Source organism: Seriola dumerili, unplaced genomic scaffold (genome assembly GCF_002260705.1).
Source record: "Seriola dumerili isolate Sdu_G_001 unplaced genomic scaffold, Sdu_1.0 BDQW01000003.1, whole genome shotgun sequence".
Taxonomy (NCBI): domain Eukaryota; kingdom Metazoa; phylum Chordata; class Actinopteri; order Carangiformes; family Carangidae; genus Seriola; species Seriola dumerili.
In genome coordinates, this window is record NW_019174258.1 from 18,454,351 (window position 1) to 18,475,908 (window position 21,558).

The 21,558-nt window shown below is 39.5% G+C and overlaps 1 protein-coding gene across 3 annotated transcripts in view; it reads right to left on the reverse strand.

Annotated features, from left to right (window-relative positions):
* The window catches only part of LOC111219902 (endophilin-A3-like), a 75,203-nt gene that overhangs the window by 10,894 nt on the left and 42,751 nt on the right, over positions 1 to 21,558 (reverse strand). For 2 of the 3 annotated variants that reach the window (XM_022742759.1, XM_022742751.1), the window contains exons 2-8: positions 9,655 to 9,723; positions 8,621 to 8,693; positions 8,359 to 8,502; positions 3,974 to 4,107; positions 2,862 to 3,020; positions 1,672 to 1,775; positions 465 to 589 (exon numbers count right to left, since the gene is read on the reverse strand). In XM_022742759.1, coding sequence (XP_022598480.1) covers positions 465 to 589; positions 1,672 to 1,775; positions 2,862 to 3,020; positions 3,974 to 4,107; positions 8,359 to 8,502; positions 8,621 to 8,693; positions 9,655 to 9,723 — 808 coding nt within the window. Of the gene's footprint in view, positions 1 to 291; positions 325 to 464; positions 590 to 1,671; positions 1,776 to 2,861; positions 3,021 to 3,973; positions 4,108 to 8,358; positions 8,503 to 8,620; positions 8,694 to 9,654; positions 9,724 to 21,558 lie in introns of all 3 variants that reach the window. The other variant, XM_022742767.1, reaches the window with a different exon arrangement.

Below are 21,558 nucleotides of genomic sequence, written 5' to 3' on the forward strand. Positions count from 1 at the left end.
TTGCCAGTTCCTGTCTCCTGTTTTGAGTTCATGTGTTTACCTGTTTTCCCCCTGTGTTTCCCTGTGCTTCACCAGTGTTTTGTGAAAGCTTCTTGTTAAAATAAACCTTTCTGCACCGTCTCCCATGTGTTGGCTGCATTTGGGTCCAGCCTTACCCTGACAAACCCTGACAGCTGTGACATACAGTATATGTCAGATATATATGTCAGACAAACATGAAGCGTAGCTGCTATCTGTGCACTATAGATGAGCATAAGCACCACTGTATCATTTCAGTATAGGAATACCTACTTTTCCCATTGACTGTGTGGTTGACTTGGAAATCTGTAAGGGACAACAGAAAAAAATATACACTCCAACTCAAAGCAAACAATGAAGATGGTGCTGACAGAGAACATTGCAGAAAAGAAAGGAGACACAGATACAGTGGAGACAGATGTGTGACAGATGTGTGACAGCTGTACCGGTGCATTTGACTGAGGAGCTATAGGACAGGCCATTCTGCTGACTGTTGTCCAGAGTCTCCATGCTGCTCCTGATCGACTTTGGTTTGAACTCTCTCTTGGGTCGGCTGTTGGCTGTCAATATCCTGGGACAGAAAGAGCAGATTTAGCATCATGTTATGAACAAGGTATTTCTTTCATGCGGGTGTTCAAGAAGATTAAAAAAACCCCAGAATGACCTCCTCGTGGTTGTCTGCCCCCCTCCACTCAGACTAGTTTCAGATTACATGCCTGTTTATCTCGAGTCATATAAAATAATTGCTGTGTGAAGTCTTGAGTTATGGCTAAAAAGTGTTTTGTGAGGTCACACTGACCTTTGACCTTTGACCACCAAAGTCTAATCAGTTAATCCCTGAGTCCAAGTGAAAGTTTGTGCCAAATTTGAAGAAGTTCTGTTAAAGTGTTATTTGGATATTGTGTCCATGAGAATGGGACGGATGTACAACCTGAAAACAACATGGCTCCGGCTCTGACTGGTGCTGAGGTGGAGCCTGCTGATCATCTGGACACCACTCGAGTGACACTATGGGCCTGGGGGCCCAAATTAGATATTGGCCCCTGTTGAACTCCTGTTTCTATATTTGTTCGTAATTAGTTATAAAAATATGGTTGAAACATTTTCTGTAATATTCATATTACCTTTAACACTGTATTCAGACCCCTTCACTTTGTGCAGACTTTATGATATTGTAGATTTTATTGTAAATTGATAAAATTACTATTTTCGTCCATCAATCCACATTAATGACAATCTTAGACTGATTTAAATCCCAACTTCTGTTAGTTTTATACTGAAATTTGAAGTTGATGTAGTTTGTTTGTGTTGCAGCATTGCAGATTTCTACAGCTGGTTCTACACAGTTCTCTTCACAGTTCTCTGTACCGACATGCAGCTCGGCACAACAGTAAACTGCTTCAGTGGCTTTTTTCCAGTAATGCACTACAAAAATATATTCCCTACATATCCACTTATATGACAGCTTCAGATATAGATATACAGCAGTCAGCCCTGTCTGCTCATCCACATCACACCTCCTCCTTATGTCCTTATGTCCTCTCTTGCCTCCTTTCCTCATCTGGCACAAGTCTTTCATCTTTCATTGGAGGCCATTGTTGTATGTCCCAGTTAACACTTTATATAATATTTTTTAGTGAAGCAGGTCCTCACCTCTTCTGCAGCCTCCCACTCAGCTCCTCCAGGATCTCACTAGACTGCCGGTGGTACTCTAAGGCCGCCTCGATCAGTGCTGACAGCTGGCTCACCTGCTCCACCTGTTGGCCATGCCCCCAACACACACACTGCACATTGTAATATTATAATATGATTTGGGGAGTACGACAGAGTATTATGGGCACAAGGAAAAATTGCGTGTTTGTCAAAATTTTGAATGTTTGCTTCTGGCAGCTGCTGTTTGTCTGTCTAACAATAGAGTAGACTCAGTTTCTTGATGCTGACAATGATTCTGATGAGACAAAAGATGAAGTATATACTTATTTGTGAAACCTCTGCTAAAGTAGAACTTCACAGGATGCTGATATTTCACCTGTAAAACAACACGTGACCTAAAATTATAACTTTATTCTCATAATATTATGACTATTTATTTATAAAATTACCACATCATAATATTATGACTTTCTTTTCTTGTAATTTTAATTCTTTTTCTTCAATGTGGCCCTAATACTCCATTGTAGGGGAGATTTACAAAGATTAAAAAAACAAACTGGATTATTAAGTAATTTTGATTTAACAGATACTGAATGTCAGTACATTGTAAAATCCTGTCACTTTACAATGTATCAAACATGTAGCTGTAGCTTCCTCACATATTATATTTGTTGAGTGGACAGAAGTGTAAAACCTTTCTCCATCGCCAAACTGTGTCCCCGCTGCCCCAGACAAACCTGATGAGTGTGTAATGTTGGGTATGAGGTCTGATAATCAGGGCCTGGATTTATGAACCATCTCAAAATCATTTACCATGAAATACAAAATGTAACTTATGAAGCTTCCTACACTGAATTTTCTGACAGTTGTAGTCTAAAGAATGAAAAAAATAATAATATATATATAAATGTATATTACGGTTAATATACAAAATAAAAGTTTATTATGTGTATGTTTTGTTTACATATTGTTTAAATATTATGGGTGACATCAAAATTAATAAACAGCTCAAATCTCTATATGACATATAATGAGAAGGAAATAAAGACTGGTGAGACAGTTGCATGGCTTAAACAGTAAATGCATGAATATATTAAACCTTCATGTTGAGCAGTTTTATTTATTTGCCTGCTGCTGTACAGGATGTTGAATTCTCTAGTAATAAGCTGACATTTGTTTGAGCCTCTTACATCGTTCTCCAGGAAGTTGAACATGCTTCTCTCAGCTAGCTCTTTGCTCTCCTCAAACTTTTCCACAGCCTGACGGATCTCCTCGTCCGGGATTTTCCCCTGACGCTTCTTCTTGTAGTCAAAGTCCAACCGGCGGCCCTCCAGCTTCTTTAGGTGGTGCTGCAAACATACAAACGCGCAAAAAAAAACACACACAAACACAAACACACACACAAACACAAACATGTCAATGAGGTTTTTTTCCCTTCTTTTTTTAACGTGTCCAAACTACTCTTTTTCCCACATGTACTTGACCTCTGTATGTTATAAAACACAGAGGTCACATATTGATTATAAAACATTGTGTACATTGTCATCACACAGAGACTCAGTCCTGGTCCAGTTGTTCTTTTAGTGTGAAATCAAAGCAGTTTGAGATAGTAGTTAGGTTTTAGCATTACATTCATCTGCTGACTGTGAACTGCTGAGAAAACATTCTCCTCAGTTATCTGTACAGGTGATACAATTATGCAGTGATGATTTGGTAACCATAATCTGATCCACTACATCAGCGATGGCACCAGCATGAAGCAGATCAGTTTGTTATTGTGTTGTCAGTTGGTTAAACTGAGCTGTCGACTGAATCTTTAATGCCAAAGTTCCGGGTATCAGACCAATACTGTGTCCGCTTGAGGCATCAGAATCAGTACTGGGGAGACACATTGGATCAGCACATCTCTGGTACCGATCCAGGTAACCAAGGTAACCCAGGTAAAAAGTATGAAAAGTAGTTTATAGACAATATTATCCAGCTGTGTATGAAGAGACTTCAAATAAATATTGGTACATTTGGTTGATGGTTCTAACAGAGTATGTTTATACTCTGTGGCAGCAGCCTAAACACACTGAGAGCATTCTGTAAATTAAAGGAAAGTAACTTGTTCACAAATGTTTTCTAAATGTGCCGCAGAGATATTGGCACATCCTGAAGTGTTGTCACATTTCCCCTGTGTTGCAAACACTGTCAGCATTAACAATCATCTCCTACAGTTTGTCTGACCTGCCAATCATGAATTCAAACATGGCATCCTTAAAATCATCTTGGTTACAGGGCACATGCTGCGGTAAAGTACCATGATCTCTTTGAGGTCCTTGTCCTGTAGAGTCTGCAGGGGGTCAATAAAGTTTTGTTTGACATTTATGTCCAAGGAGTCCTTCACATCTGCCATCTGCCTCATGGCCTCACCCATATCCACCAGAGCACGGCCTGCAGGACAGAGACAAAGCATTTATGTAATACTGTGAGGAATCCTCTGAGGTCCTGCACCGTGCTTCAGTTATGGTTTAACATGTGTGCTGTTCGTCTGTGACACAGGGGATTTCAGCCTTCCACAGTTTTCAGAAATATATAGAAATATCTCAATTGTTCCTTTAATCATTAATCACTTTTCACTTGTTAAGACATTTCAAAACTTTCAAATGTGCCTTTATCAATACTGGATTTCATATTATTTACAAACAACAGAAGATCATGATAGCACACTCTGCCAGTGATTTTTCTATCTGAAAAATGATAGGTGTGATTATAGGCACACCTGTTACAGCTGTCATCAAGTCACAGAGTGAAACTAAATAAAAGCACTGGTCATTGAGCCATAAAAGACAACAGGAAATGGAGGTAAAGAAGAGTTGAGTCTTTGTGCCGATTGAATTAGTGATATAGAGATGCAGATTAAAATTGGACTTTAAACAAGCGTTATGTAACCTAGGTGAATATGATAATAAACTAACAGAAGCCTAGATCAATACTAAATGTAAGCAATAAAATAACAATTGTGTTTAAGGTAACAAGAAGTCTTAAAAATAGTTAGACTGTTCCATTTATCATTATTTTTGTGTGTACTGCTCCTTTAGCAAGTGCCACGGTAACAGCCAATCAGGTAACTCCTTGTTGGAGGGAGGGAAGATAATTAGAGCAAGAGCAGAACATTAGAGACGGAAAAGTCAAAAACGAGAGGGAAAGAGAAAGTAAATAGGAGTAAAAGTAGTAAAAGTAGTAAAAGAAGTGTATTTTGAGGTTTTACATCTTTCTTTGATTTTTGGGAAGATATTGTATTCACCTGCTGTCCGCGTTGCTGGATTCTGTTTTATTTGAGTTTTCAACGAGGATTTGGTGAGTCAAAAAGCTATTTTTTTCAGCGTGTGTATTAGCGGGTTATTCCTTTGTTGTATAGGCTCAATGTGAAGACGATATTACTAGCACCTAAGATAAGGCAGTTTGAACGAGTGTTATACTGTGTATTTTGTGTTTTTCATTTGTGCAATGTGTAGCTAAAAGGGAGCATACACGGTCAAGTTGCCTCGCAGCGGAGTGAAAGCGAGAGCCGAGCCGCCATTTTAGGTCGCGGTTTGGATTTAAATTGATAGTTAACCTGTATTTCAGTGCTAGGACTTTATTTTCATTTATTTTCCTGATATATGTGAAGCTAAAATGCCTGCTTGTGCGTTGCCTTGTTGTATGGCAGGCCAGGTTTTTTAGTTGGGATCGCTGGGGTGTGAAAACACCTGGAGCTGTGGAAAGAAGATGGCGAGCCACCCATAGGAGAGACACTCGGAGGATCACCTATTCTGCGAAAGTCACCTGCACACTGTGGACAAAGACACTGTTTCTAATACTCGTGGATTGTGGGAGGACAAAACTAACAGGTTTTGCAGAGACACAGTGAATTTCATTTGGACTGAGAAAGGACTTAACTGAAAGACTGGTGATACACAAAACTGTGGAAATTTAAGTAATTTCTTATATGCATTGATCTGTGAGATCTGAAATTTGAGTTGTATTTCATATTTTATCGAACTGTGTTTTCTTTTATTTATTCACTTTTTCCTTATTGTGTGCCAAATTGGTATTACATGAATGGGTTGTGTAAAGTGAGTAAAGTTTGAGTAGAGCTGGTTAAGCAAACTAAAGAGGAAGTAGAAAAATATAACTAAACTCATAAATAGGCCTAACTGAGGTAAAATGAGAACTTAAACTGAGTAAACTCAAAGGAGATACCAGGGACTAAACAACCGATATAAGAAATGTAGGTACAAAATTATACCTCAACTCAAATAGGTTGTATTAAATCCAAAAGAGATAAATAGGGGTCAATAACCTTATTTTCCTGAGATCTTGGGTTCATTTTGGTTGAAAGGAAACTGAGCGTTTGGTACCATCATATGATTATTGATTTTTTTCTGATCAGTTACTATATAAACAAGCCGGCAGTTAATACTTATTCACTGGTCTGTGGTCTGTTATTCCCAAGCACTAGTATCAATCACTCACCTGAACCTAGACTCTGGTTCTAGTAGTCATACTTACAGTGCTACAGGTACACATGGAGAAAGTTCAGAGTTTCCATTTATAGCAAATTAAAATAACTGTATGTTGTCATGGTTTGCTATGGCAGACACTTTTTGTTAGTTTTATTTGGACTTTTCTCAATTCCTGTTTTATTTTGTATTGGTTTCCTTGTGTGTCTCTGTTTTTGCTTCCTGTCTTGGTCCTGTTTCTCTGTGTGGTGATTGTCTGCCCCGCTCTAATGTGTTTCACCTGTGTTCAATCACCCTTGCCTCCCTTGTTTCTATATAGTCTTTGTGCTCCCCTTTGTCTGTGTCGGTTCATCTGTTGATTTCTGGGTTTGTCCTCATCGGTTCATGTTGCCTGTTCATGTCTGGTTGGTCGCAGAGCTGTTCATGTCTGGTTGTCCTCAGTCTGTTCATGTCTGCTTTGTCCTCGGTCTGTTCATGTTGCCTGTTCCTGTTTCTTGTTTAAGTTGCTGTGTTTCCCTGTGCTTCACCAGTGTTGTGTAAGCTCTTTCAGTTAAATAAACCTTTTGCACCGTCTCCCAAGTGTTGGCTGCATTTTGGGTCCCGCCTTAACCCGCAAACCCTGACAGTATGAACCGACCAAAAGAAATGGACCCAGCAGCCTACGCCAGCCTCATCTCTTTCTTGAGGGTGCCTCAATCCTCCAAGCCAGCACCCCCGTCGGTCTTCAGGCCCCTTTGCATGCTGGCTGATCCCCTTTCTGACTCGGACCTGGACGACCCTGACGAGTCCCCTTTCAAGGGAACTCGTCTGGCTATTTTCACAGGGTTTTGTGGAGGACACAGAAGCGAGGTCATCATGGCTCCCGTAGCCACAGGGAGGCTCGGCCTCGGCCCCAGCCCCAGGTTCCTCACTTCTGGCCCAAGCCACAGCTACCCCACTGTCCAGAGCCTCTGCTCCCATGTGGTCAGGAGCCCTTGCCAACTACCCTGGCTGACGCATCAGCTGTCTCAGCGTTTGGGGGTCCCGGTCGATTCCTCCCTGGTTCCTGAGTTGGGGTTGCTGGACGTTGTCTCCCCTGCTCCTCCTGTCCTGTCGGCGGCCCAGCTGACTCTTGATTCTGGTTCCCAGTCAGTGGTCCGGCCGACACCTGATCCTGATTCCATGTCGGCAGTCCGGCTGAATCCTGTCCCTCCTGTCCTCTCGCCGGCCCAGCTGACTCCTGATTCTGTTTCCCAGTCAGTGGTCCAGCCAACCTCTGATCCTGATTCCAAACTGGCGGTCTGGCTGATACCTGCCCGTTATCCAGTCGGCTCCTGGTTACCCTCTGAAGGAGCTCCGCCTGCCACACCAGTGTCCTGCTTGCCCTCCAGAGGGGCGACGCCATCCTCTCACTTGACCTCCAGAGAGACCCCGTCTTTGCAGCCGTTGTCCTGCTTGCCCTCCAGAGGGGCTCCGCCTGACCTTTAAGGGGGGGTACTGTCATGGTTTGCCATGGCAGACACTTTTTGTTAGTTTTGTTTGGACTTTTCTCAATTCCTGTTTTATTTTGTATTGGTTTCCTTTTGTGTCTCTGTTTTTGCTTCCTGTCTTGGTCCTGTTTCTGTGTGGTGATTGTCTGCCCCGCCCTAATGTGTTTCACCTGTGTTCAATCACCCTTGCCTCCCTTGTTTCTATATAGTCTTTGTGCTCCCCTTTGTCTGTGTCGGTTCATCTGTTGATTTCTGGGTTTGTCCTCATCGGTTCACGGTGCCTGTTCATGTCTGGTTGTCCTCAGTCTGTTCATGTCTGCTTTGTCCCTGGTCTGTTCATGTTGCCTGTTCCTGTTTCTTGTTTAAGTTCCTGTGTTCCCCTGTTCTTCCCCTGTGCTTCACCAGTGTTGTGTAAGCTCTTTTGGTTAAATAAACCTTTTGCATCGTCTCCCAAGTGTTGGCTGCATTTTGGGTCCCGCCTTAACCCGCAAACCCTGACATATGTAAGTGTATAAATGTATGAAAAGAGGTCTGTTTCTGGTGTAAGCCTGTTCCAAAGAGACAGTGAGACACTTGTACAGATGAAGAGTAGAAACCTACGTGACACACACACTCATGACACTGTGGCAGCATGTTTTCTACCCGCCTGCTGCTGTAATGTAATCAGGAAAGCTGTGTATAAAAGCCTCTCTGCAGATATCTGAGAGTTTATGGAATATGAGAATTGGTACCAAAGACAGAGTCCTCTCCAAGTTCATGACCATAGCGAAGCATGCAGTCTCCCAGCAGGCCTTCTGTCTGCGGGTAGCCAGTGGTCTTCACCTGCCCTCGGATCTTTGACACTGTGTTCAGCATGTTGAGTTTGGCTCGCGATGCTACAGAGGAAAACCATGAATATAACACAATACTGTTGATTTACATTGATTGGATTTATTTTGCAAAACAGTGTAGTAACAGATAAAAGATGAAATAACATATACTTTTTTTTTTTACCTGGATTAGGCTGGAGGTATTCTGTTGTTTTGGACAAGAGGTCAAACACTGACTTGTTGGTTACCTCGATTTTCTGTTGGGAGCGAGAAAAGAATGTAAAAACAAAGATGTTGCAGTTATGTTTGTCTGAAAGATATTTGAAACATTAAATTCAACATGAACAATTCAGTCAAATATTACAATAGGATCACAATGTGAATAAAGATAGCTGTGATAAGAAACATCCAAAGTGTGACTACACAATTAACAATTACAATTACACAATTTAAAAAAAAATTAAGCTGAAGATCAATTTCATCCAAAATAATTTTAGTTTAATCAATTACATTTACATTCTAAAATATTTAATATTAATAATACATGTTGATAATTATTAAACATTTTATTGCCACAATAATTCAATAGAATTTATTATTGCCATGTCTATTATTGTGTGTATTGTCACATTGCAGCCTCCATACTTTCAAGCATGAAACATGAAGAACAATAATAACACGAACTGAAATGAAAAATACAGCTGAACATCAATTTCTTTCTGGAAAAAATACACTTGTTGATTTTCATTACTGGACAGTCAAATACTTCAATGCCAGAGTTAAACTGATTCTTGATTAGAGCTAAACACTTAGTGCCACAGTTTTGTCCATCTTATCTCTATGGTGGCCCTGACAGCTCAACACACTGCAGCTTAAGAAAACACATGCAAACAGACAAAACACAATAAAATTAAGAAATATCTTTATCAATCTGACAAGACATGAGCTGCAAATACTCACAACACTACCAGATACATAAGCGCCCTCCAAGTAGGATAAATGACAACGAAAAGAAAATGACAATGAAAGTGTTTCCAGGGCCACAGAAAAGTGATGAACCTGACTGGGACACACTTGTTGCTCAATGCCCTCTCTACTTCCTCCGAAGTTAGTGTTGTAGTGATGATTTAACACATGATTTCCTCACTACCAAGTGTAAAACTAGAAATCATCATAAGACCACATTTACCACTGAGGAGACACCTGTCCTGAACTCACCCTCTCCATCTCCATGAAGTCTTCATCCAGCTTTGTCCCCTCGGCCCCACTGATCTTCTCACTGAGTAGCTGGACAGAGGGCAGAACAGTTGCAGTTGAGATCCTGGATTGTGATTGTGTGTTAAACAGATTGTGAAATGACTAACTGGGCTCTGAGCGCTACAGAAGCCTGGTGATGCCTCACACACAGAGCACCGGAGCTGCTGTTGCTAAGCTAAGGTGCTGCTCAAGCTGCGCCTTTTGCTGTTTACTGTCAATCTGCTTCATCAGTTATTTTCTGCACAATGAAGAAAACTTTTGAACAACCCATACAGGAGTAACCCCGTAGTTCACTGAGTTCACTTTTTACCAGAATCAACAATCAAAACTCAATGCATTCTTGAATTATATCAAAAGGACTAATAATAACAATACTAATAAAGAGGATAATAAGATTTCCAGAAGGCAGTTACAGTGTATGTTATGTTGTCCTGCAACATGGCAGTCCACTTCACTGTCGTCATAAACAAACCACAGGGTTTTCCTTTGAGATCAGTTCAGTAAACAAGCTGCAGCTTAAATATAGAGCAGAGAGTGATGATGGGTGCTCCACCAAAGATACAGCCCAGCTAAAAGCAGATTAATTAGCAGCTCTGACATTTCACAGGAAGCTACAATGTGGGAGAACCTGGAGATCAACCCAGAATAGAAGAGAGACTTGAGTCACCATGGCTGCTGCTGTGTGGATAGTCAGCCGGGCCATCAGCATCATATCTGGAATAGTGGGATTAATACAGCTAAAGTCTTCAGATTGGCAGACAGCATGGAATACACTCCCCCCCCCCCCCCCCCCCCTTCTCTGGGTCACATGTCACAGCAGCACACACATAAACACACATCGACTCAGATATCATAGAAAAATTACCTTAAAACTTTAGATCTTAGATCTCACCCCTCAGTATCTAAAGTGTCCCGGTGATTGTTTGTCTACATGGTATAGATTCGCCAGAATGTACAGAAATACATGCAACTAGAATTACCACCTCTGCTGTATGCCTATGCCATCATCATGCCATCATCATCAGCATCATCATCATTCAGATGAACTGTTATTCCAAAATCAGGACAGTGTATGGGGAAGTGGTCTCAGACTTGAGACACCACTGTACATAAGACACAGCAATAAGAAAAGGATAAAAACATTTTGATTTTAACTCACAGTAGGAAAAGCACAGGTGTTACTAATAACATTAATAGAGGTTTTGTTCTATGTTCATGTGACACTGAAGCCAGAGTGAACAATAGAAGGACCCTGACACCAAAGCAGTTAAATGGAATTCAGCCATTATTCTTTTTTCTTTCTACTGTCGTGTCAAAATGTGTTTGTGAACAAAGCTCATTGAAAACCTTAAAACAGGTTTATGAATAACATGCATGTCCCACTTTATATCAAGTGTCACCTTTTCTCATTTTCATGGTGAGTTTCTGATCAAGTTAATGCTTTACACTCATTAATCTTACTAATAAGTTACTACCATTTATAACTGCTAAAAGCAGCCTTGTAGTAACTCATTAATAAATGATTATGTGTTTTACACTTTACAAGAAGACTCCCTTTTATCAGTTATAAATGTTTGTAAAGTCTTAAAGAAGATACCAACCAGAAAAATAATATTTAAAAAATAATTAATATCCACTGTGCAGAACAATCTGATAGCATGACTTGTAATATAGATACATTTTAATTTATACAAATATGTGATTAAGCAGCAGGTACAAACGCTGGATGACAGAGAAAACAAACTAATGAGATATGAGGCTTAACAGTACAGACACATGTCAAGCAACATGTCACTGTTGCCATTTTTATCTAATGTGTTATAACAGCTTATAAGTGATTTATAAAGTGTTAACAAGCTAATTAATAAACTAGTTATAAACCATTCATAAATCCTTTATAAGGGTAGTCTTATTGTAAAGAGGTACCAAAATCTGTGCCACTAGCACATGAAGTCAGAGGCAAGTAATATCATATTATACAGTATCTGACAGTCATTCCTGCCATTCCATTCTACTTAAAGAGACAGGAGCTATTTAAAATGTCACCACTAGGCTGACAAATAAGGAGATACAATGAGGGATGGGAATCCAAGTGGTCTGAGCCATCAGAATCATATGCCTCTCATCAATGCTGGCATGTTTTTCCTTACAGTTTTACAAACGGCTGGACAGTAACTAAGTACATTTACTTCAGTACATTACGTAAGTATATTTTTCCAGTATCTGTTCTTTACTTGGGAAACTTTTGACTTTTTTGGGAAACTTCTGACTTTTACTCCACTACACTTAAAAGACAAATATTGCACTTTTGACTCTACTACATTTCTATTAAGTACTCTTACTTTGAAGCAGAGCTTTTAGTCAGTGAATGGTTTTTATTTTATTTTGAAAATGTGATAGATCATACACTGTGTTCATCACAGGAGAAAAACCAATCACAGCCAACTACTCCACTGTCAGTTCTGTTTGAACCTGTGTTATGGGCTCCGGGTACAGCTCTTGTTGTTGTTGTGTTATGTTGTGTGGTGCAATCTTTCCTTTTTGAATTAAGGCCGGGTCGACCTGTCATCCGCTGCTCCGGAAGTGGATTTCCTCCTTGTCAATGCCTCAGCACTGCTTCTCTGTCTGTGCCCGGGTGTTCCTTGTTTTTGGCTGGTCCTACCCTTTTGCTAAGCTGGTCCCAGCCGCCTATCACAAGCCTGCCTGGTCCCGTCCTCAAATGTATAAAAACTGCCATGTGAAAATGTCAGGGCGGCTGTGATTTGACCTGAGCAGTCCGCCTCTGTGCCTCTTTGTTGAAAGTGTTGACGTGTGTGATAATTATCTACCCAGGAGTTAACTTTGATATTTGTGATTATTAAGTGATGTTGGCTCGTTGTGGCACTAGTTGGTTAGTTGCGGCATCATGGGCTCTAGGGTTTAGTTTAGTTTAGGTTAATGTGTTATTTTCTTGTCTATTTTATTTTCTGTCTAGCAACACTAGGTTTATGGGTGGCTGCTAGGGTGTATTTTGTTTTGACAGGTAAGATTGGAGCTAGGGTTTTTATTTCCGTTTGTTTTCTTCTGTAGTAGTGGGGATTGTGTCGGGTTAGGAAGCGGCTTTGTTGTGTTTGTTTTATGATTTGGCGCCACCCGCTGCCCTTTCCCCTTTGTTCTTTGCCTCATGTGATTCCTTTGTGTTGTATTTGTAAACTGTTCTGGTTGCTAAACAATAAAAAGCAGAACTCACCCAATGTCTTCGGCTTACTGTTGGTTTCCTTATCCCACAACATCTAGAGATATCCTAACGATGGCAACGTTACATAAAAATGAGGGAGAAGATTCTTTACCAGAGACCATGGTCTGATCTGAAGTCTTAAAAAGTTTAGAAATAAAGATTAATTTAGTTGGAAATGTTTGCTGTTTTTACCACGACCATATCCTACAGTCTTTTGACTCTACAGGTCCTACAGTCAGTCAGTAGGTTGTTTCAGAGTCATCAGGTTCTCTAAATGTGGAACAATACAACAATGTGTTGATATAAAAAAGCTACTTTTGAATACTTCATTATTTTTAAAATCAAGTACTCTAGTACTTTAAGTACAGTAAAAATCTGACTGAAGAACTTTCACTTATATTGGAGTCATATTTGACCAGGAGGATCAATACTCTGACTCCAGTAATGAAGTTGTGTACTTTGTCCACCTCTGACTACAAAACAGTAACATCAAACTCATGTACGCTGCTGGAATTCTGCAACAACAAGGAGCCATGGCAGAGAGGAAGAAGACAGATGACAACACTAGACGGCCTGCCCAAACTATGGGACCTTTAAGGGACTCGATAAGAAATGGACTGATGAGCAGAATCAATGAGAGCATTGGTATCAAAACAATCTTATCAATTTCCATCCCACAATATGTCAAAGTACAGTGTCAGTCAGGGCTTAAAGGTGTAGAGTATGAAGGTCTTAATCTCACTCTAACAACAAACAAACAGCACTGACTTGGTTATTGTTTATGACTGTGAGGTCATCAGACAACATCCTGTCAAACTGTAACTGCAGCAGATTAATGAGTCAGCTGATCAAACAGTCACAGCTGCACACTGAAGTGTCATTTACAACTCATTACTCATTATTTCATCAGGAAGTTCTCAGTGAAGGACTGTAAATGGCACATAATGGTGTCAGTCATGATGTCCTACCAGGTAGAATACAGTTGCGATCACACTTGTTATTGTTTTTTGTTTCTACAGATCATCAGTGGTTGTGTTCACAGTCGATGTGCTGGTTTATGCACAGGTTTATACTGTATACAGTATATAGTAGTATACAGGTAAAGTATATGGAAGTTATTTAGCGCTGCAAATAACCCAGCTGTTGGATTGGATTCAGTCAAGGAGCAAGGAAGCAAAACAATGGTGGTGAGGAAGAAGATCTGCCTCATTGCCTTTACCCTAATGTTCATCAACATGAAAAAAAAAATCAATAAACATTACAAAAATTTAACTGAACTGAAAATGTTGACAAATGTGCTTGTTTTTCCAGCCATATCCAATTTCCAAGGAACAGCTGAGGATTAACAATAAAAGTCAGAGGTTTAAGCTCTCGGATGGTTTTTATTTCATTTTTCTATCTGCTTCAGATGCTGAGGAACAAAGGTTTCAGAAAGGTTTTAGGAGGCCGTCTTAGCTTAATAATGGGTTGTGGAATGGAAAAATTGGATCCCTCTCCTGAATGAATTTCAGTTTATCCTGCTTGAAATGAGACAGACAGGAGGATGCGCTGCAGTGAATGTTAGAGAACACAAAAACACAATATAGCCCAGAGCCCAATTACATGGGTGGCAGGGTGCTGACACTCTGCTCGGCCCAGCTGTCTTTCAAAGTTCACTGGGTACCGACAATGTGGAAGTCGTCCATCCTGGCCCCCCTTCCCAAAGGCCCCTTATCAATCCTATCCTCATGATTACAGGCCCATCTCACTGGTAGTTGAATCCCTCCAGAGGACAATCAAAACCCACATTATCAACTCCTAGAAGCAGGTCTTCGACCCAGTACAGTCTGCTTATCGCTTTGCAAACAGACAATGCTACTGTAAGTAACTCTCTGTATATGCATCTGGAGCATTAACACACGCACAAGTCCTCTGTGCAGATTTCTCTTCTGCATTTCATACAATCCACCCACTGATCCTGGCTGAGAGACTGGAAGACAGGACTCACACCTAATTACATGGATTTTGGATTTTTTTATGGAGAGACAGCAAAGGGTACGAGTAGGAAACATCATGTGTTTTACCTCTACTGTCACACCACAGGGCAGTGCACTGTCACATATGCTATATAATTGATACAGTGACAGTTTTCATAGCAGATACCCTGGACATAATATCAGGAAATGTGAGGACAACCCTGCCCTGGCCAGCCAACTGGAGCAGGATGAAGTCTAATAAAATGAAAAAAAAGACCCATCAATTCCTACAATTTATCAAAAACCAATCAGAGACATCCAATGTACTTGCCATGTTTAGTATGATAAATTCATTTAATTATTAAAATGGTTTGACTCTACTGACTTGACTTCCTGAGCTGTAACTCAGCTTTTTTCTGAGATGCTTTATTAATATTCACACTCTGTCACACACTGTCACATTAACACTGTATTTCATGTTTCTATCTTTTTACCAGTTTCCATCTTTTGGCTTTGTGTGTCTGCATTTTTCCATTTTGTCTGCTATAGGAATTTGTTATCAATTTATCTCTGTACGACATCTTTTATTATTGCAGCCAGGAGTGTTATTGTTGAGAATCTGTTCGTTTTAAGGGTAAAAGATTCTCTAATGTGATTGAAGTCTTTTCTTTAGGGCTGCCAGTCAATCATCTAAAAATCTGATGCATTTATTCTTGTTTTGGTTTATGAATGAAACTGTAGCTAAAGATAACAACAGTGAGGCTTAAATCTATTTGTGTAAGTCTAAAGGACAACAGAAGAGAGGATTCAGTTTGTTAGGATCAACTGCACATTTAATTTCTAATGTGTTTGATGCATGAATCTGAACAGACAGGTGTATTGTAATGGATGATTCAGGGACTGAGGTAAAATGTCTGGTATAATTTCTTATGTATAATACACTCCCCCAAGGCGAAGGCAGGCAAAACAACACTTCAGTATACTTTGCTCTTTCACCAAATGACTGGTTCCACTGACACACTGTTCCAACACACGCCAAATAACTGAGTACAACAAATTTTCCCAAATTAAAAAAATGAAAAAAAAAAATCATATTTAACATCAAGGACTGAAGATTGTTGCAGACTGATCAGTTTGATTCAGAACTATAAAGACTAAAAGTCAAGAGAGGAATCCAGGGGCCAGATGCACAAAACTCTGTGTAGATTCATGAATAAAACTATGTGACACACAAAACCAGAATTATTCACACACATTCTTTTCATCAGAATTATAAAGCTGTATGTTCACATGGGTCTGCTTTATAAATCTCACTCATTGAGAAATTGGGCGCACGTGAACAAGCCTCATTTCCACTCCCACAAATAACCATAAGTGGATGGAACTCTCCCTTAATCAATCAGTTTGTATAAAAAAACGCCACAAGTTATCAGACAGAGAAGAAAGACGAGGAAGAAGAACAATTTCACAGACTGTGAAACTGAGGTAAAAACGTGAATCAGTTTACTTTAGTTCAATCACTCTAATGTAAAGTCCTGTTTTACTCTGAACTTCATTTATTGGAACTAGAGAATCTTAATCACACTGTGATTAGTAAATATTAAAATAGTATAAAACAGTTTACAGAATGACTCACATTTGTTACTGCACTGTAACTGTACTGACAGAGAATTTTTTCAATGCTATCTATTATCTACTGTCTGCTTTATTATATTTAATTTGACATTAAAAGACTTTGATATGTAGCCAACCCCCTTTTGCTTGCTCCACCTTTCAGAAAATGTGTGCTCAGTTGGAGATTTTTCCCTTGATGTCATCATGAAGGGAAATAACACGTCCCCCAGGTGGGTGACACTCCCCCGAGCTAGGTGTGTGTTCCACCCACTGAGTCTGCCTTGCAGCCGCTATCCTTAATTCCCCTGGCTCTGGTAAAACTATGTTGGAAGTACGAGCGAAGCACGCTAGTTGCTCTGTTGTTGGCTGCACAAACCAACACAGAAGTCTTTTTTACCCCCTACGTCTGAGGATCCCAGTGGATTAATTTTATTTTTGATGGAAATGTACTTGCTACACCTCCTAAAGTGTTGTATGTGTGTGCTAACCATTTCACTTCGGACTGCTTTCTCCAGGAGAGCCAGTACAATGCAGGATTCGCTACAATTCTGAAGATCAAGCTTGGATCAGTGACAACTGTCAGTGCCCCTACTTCAAAATCTACGCTCTGGAGACTGAATTCAAATTTTCTAAATAAGCCACGGACTATGAAATATGAAATAACAAAATTAAGGTATATTTAGATCTGAATGACAATGGTGGGGTGACGCTGTCTGTGCTCTGGGATGCACTTAAATTAGGATAAAAATAATAGCCATCACTGAATCACAGACACTAAGAAAACAAAGGCTTGACAATTTGGAGGATAAATTGAAACAGTTACAGCGAGACCATGTAGACATTTTAGATGAACAGACTGAATAAAACATTAAAAAAATAAGAAAGGAAATAGACAAAATAAATACAGAGGAAATAAAGAAAAAGTTGTTATTTACAATACATTATTATGAAGTTGGAGGAAAGTCTTTGAAACTCCTATTTTACAGACTGAAAAACCAAGAAGCTGATAATACTACAAGTCCTCGGGCACGGATGGTTTCACCCCAGAGTGGTATAAAACAATGCAGGAAAAAAGTGGGTCCACCACTACTGAAAGCTTTCAATTGGGTACTACAGGAAAGAGAAATTCCAATCTCATGGAGAGATGCGATAATGTCTGTCATACCAAAAGATGTGAAAGACTAACTAGATTGTGGCAATTACCGTCCCATTAGTGTGTTAAATCTGGATTATAAACTTCACATCCATATTATCCAAAGGAATAGAAGATATTTTACCAGAGCTTTTGAACAGACAGGTTTCATCAGACAAAGACAAACGCAAGATAGTATCAGGAGAACACTGCACATAGTTAGACATATCACACAACAGGAAATAGAGCCAACCATCATACGTTTAGACACTGAGAAATAAAACTTTATGGTGATTTATGAACTTCATTTTTTCATGAACGAGGAACAAGACAGGGCTGCTCCGCCTCGCCACTGCTCTTCTGCTTCTTTATAGAACCCCTGAGTCAATGGATCCAACAGAATGCTGAAATTAAGGGGATAGACATGCTAACAGTGGAACATAAATTGGCCGTATTTGCTGATTATGTACTGATATAATTAACGCAGCCTACACAGTCACTCCCAAAACTGATGAGTCTCCAAGAAAAATATGGGACAGTCTCAGGTTACAAGCTTAATATAAAGAAAACTGAGATGATCACATTTAATTATGACCCACCCAACCATATCAGGGAAAAACTGAATTCAGAATGCAGAATCAATCAGGTACCTGGGTCTCAACCTGTCTGAAGATGGTTCAAAATTATTTAACCTAAACTACGATTCACTGAATGCAAAGATAAAATCAGACATATTAAGATGGAATGATATTGCTTTCTTGAGTTTGAGTAAAGGAGTAGAGTTGATTAAAAATGAATATCCTGCCACAAGTGTTGTATCTTTTTCAGTCCCTCCCAGTAAAAATACTGACCTAACAGTTTATGGAATGGGACAGGTTGATATCCAGATACTTATAGTGAGGGAAAAAACCCAGAATCAGGTATAAAACTTTACAATTATGAAAGGAATGCTTACAAGCATACTACTATGCAGCACAGTTACAGGCTATTAATTTGTTTATCTATGCCATCATACTTCAAGAAATTGAAAGCCTGATGATAAAAGAGAGACCAAGAGCAGTGATAATAGCGGATTCTGAATTACAGAATAAAATGGTATAGAGAGATAATCCCTGGATTAGTGTATTATTGGAAACTTGGCAGGAGGTCATAAAATTATGTGAAGTAGGTAAATCACCTGAACTGCTCCAGTGGTGTGCTTATGATATGGAATTTGTCCCAAATAGATCAGATGATAGATTTTAAACATGTATCACCAAAGGCCTTAATAATTACTATACATTTGTCCACAAGGGGGCATTCCAGAGTTTGAATCCTTACAGAAAAAACATGGTCTGGAGGGAAATGATTTCTATAGATACCTTCAAGTTTGGCATTATTTCACCCAGATTCTGAGGGTAGCTTTAGAAACAGGAGAGACAGGAATCATGAATATAATGTTATCAATAACTGAATCCACGACATGTAATAAGATTATCTCCAGGATGTACAATGCTATTCTCCAGCTGTTAGAATGAGAGCGAGTTGATTTTTCATGGCGAAGGATTGAAATTCACCACGCCGCCACAGGCGGGTCCTACTAAGGCTGGGCAATTAATCAAATTTTATTTTCGATTACGAATTTGGCCTCCAATGATTATAAAAACAATATAATCAAGGGAAAACGATTATTGTACCGCATTCTGTTTCACAACAAATTTCACCCCCCCTACAAAAACCATCCGACTTCATCGGGGCGGGGCAGCACTCGCACAGGGGGGGTGTAGCCCATGGTCAGATATCTTTTACTTATTTCGTGTATAACAGAAATAACTACATAGACACAATGCTTTTGTTTTGAAATAACTTTTTTTATATTGTGTTTTTTTTCCAAAGTCAATGAGAGTTTGTGTTGAATAATTGTGATCTCAATATTGATCAAAATAAACGTGATTCGATTATTATTTTTGCCAATCGAGCAGCCCTAGGTCCTAGAGCGAAAACTCGAAAGCTTCACAATTTAACGTCACTAAGGTCTTAAGATGAGGTTGACCACAGATCTGGCAATCTGATGAATTCCTTAGGAGTTCGTTAAAGTATGACGTCTTGAAATCACAAAAATTGCAAATTAAAGTCAAAATATCTCACTTCCTGTTGGGTTTAGGGTATGGGTTGTCATGTTTTTTGAAGGTTTTGACATGGTACATGTGCTTACCAAGTTTCATGCATGAAGGTTAAACCCAGTGAATTTTTGCCACAATAGGAGGCGCTATCAAGCCATTTTGCTATGCCCAGGGTCAAGACCTATAAAATACATAGATTTACACCAGGTCTGACGTGTGCAAAGTTTCATGTGTTTTTAAGCATGGGAAAGGCAATTCATTAGTCGGAATAATAATAATAAACACTACAGTTTACTTTGAGTGCTCTGGCCCTAAAATATAAAACATATACATATATTTAAAAAAGAAGAGCCAGACTGTGAGGTGGTTATCAAATACACTGCATAACTTTCTGTTTTAAATGTACACGATTTGATTCTCTTGCAGTCATATTGATACTAAGGAAAATGAACATTGTGAAATGTCCAAATAAAATTAAAAAAATGTTTTATCATTTCACGTTTTTATAGCTAATATATGAAGCCGTGAACGTCTTCAATTAGTGATTCAGTCATACATGTACTATTATATCATGGTATGAGTAATTAACATAGTGACTGGCGCTGAATCCAGACGTTGAGCCTCATGTGTGAGAGGAGAAGGGTCAATGTTTTGTTTCAGGACATAGCAGCCAGGCCTGATGTAACCAACCACCCTGATTCAGCAAACACTGTACAGGGGAGAGGGGGAGAGCTGGAAAACAGCAGCAGTTCTATGTTGATGTTGTGTGTGTGTTTGTGGAGGTCACAGTGTGATGAGTGGCTGCACAAGCACAGGCCAAAAGAAGGAAACAGCTTCTTAAACTGAAATATCACAGAAGAAGAGACAGCAGCAAGGAAATAACACAGTCTAATCAATATGTGAGTGTTGTGTTACTGTCACACATGGGCACAGTTTATCAGGCTGCACTGCTGCTCTCATGTTCACTGATGTTACACTTCCCTCAGCTGGATCCTAATCATCATCCATAAAGGGGAGCAACATAGTCATATCATCTGAAGCGTTGAGTGCAATTAAATTCACACAGATGTAAAATGTTTATCTGATCATCATGTCTGTCTGCAGGGTGTGTGCACAAAACTAATGTAGTGCTTTTTAAAGCTTTATAAAAGCACTGGACCACTGATTTGAAATATCCGGGATCAGGACATCATCTGTTACTTAGTCTTTGTCTTTAGTCTGGAAGACTAAAGGAGTTGTATTCTTACCTCTGCCAGGGAGGCTTTCATCAGTGTCTTGTTTGTCTGATTGTCAGCAGGATTACACAAAAAGTCCTGAACTGATTTGCACCAAACTTGGTGAAGGGATACGTCCTGGTCCAGAGAAAAACCCAGTGCATGTTGGTGCAGACTGGGTTAAAGGGATCCAGGAATTTTTAATCACTTTCCCCAACATTGTGAGGTATTTGTGTCAGTTTGTCAGGAAACAAAAACAACAAAAAAATTAAACATATCAATGGTTTTTACAGTTTGGTGTAGATCCAGATAATAATGTGGATCCAGATTGGGGCTGAATTATTAATTGCTTTTGCAGTAATATCGTGATATGATAAAACGTGATTACACTCTGGTCACGAGACATGGAAGCGAGAGTAGAGCAATCGGCTAAAATAGAGAACAACAACAACTTGGCACACTACACTTACTAAAAATATGTCATTAATTTCAATTCATGCATCATCTTATTTCATCATGACATATAGGCCTGGCCTACAGGAAAGACCAGTTTATGTTTCATCTATATAATATTGTGTTAGTCATAATATAGAATGATTTATTGCTTGTGTTTGCTGAATAATACAGAAGA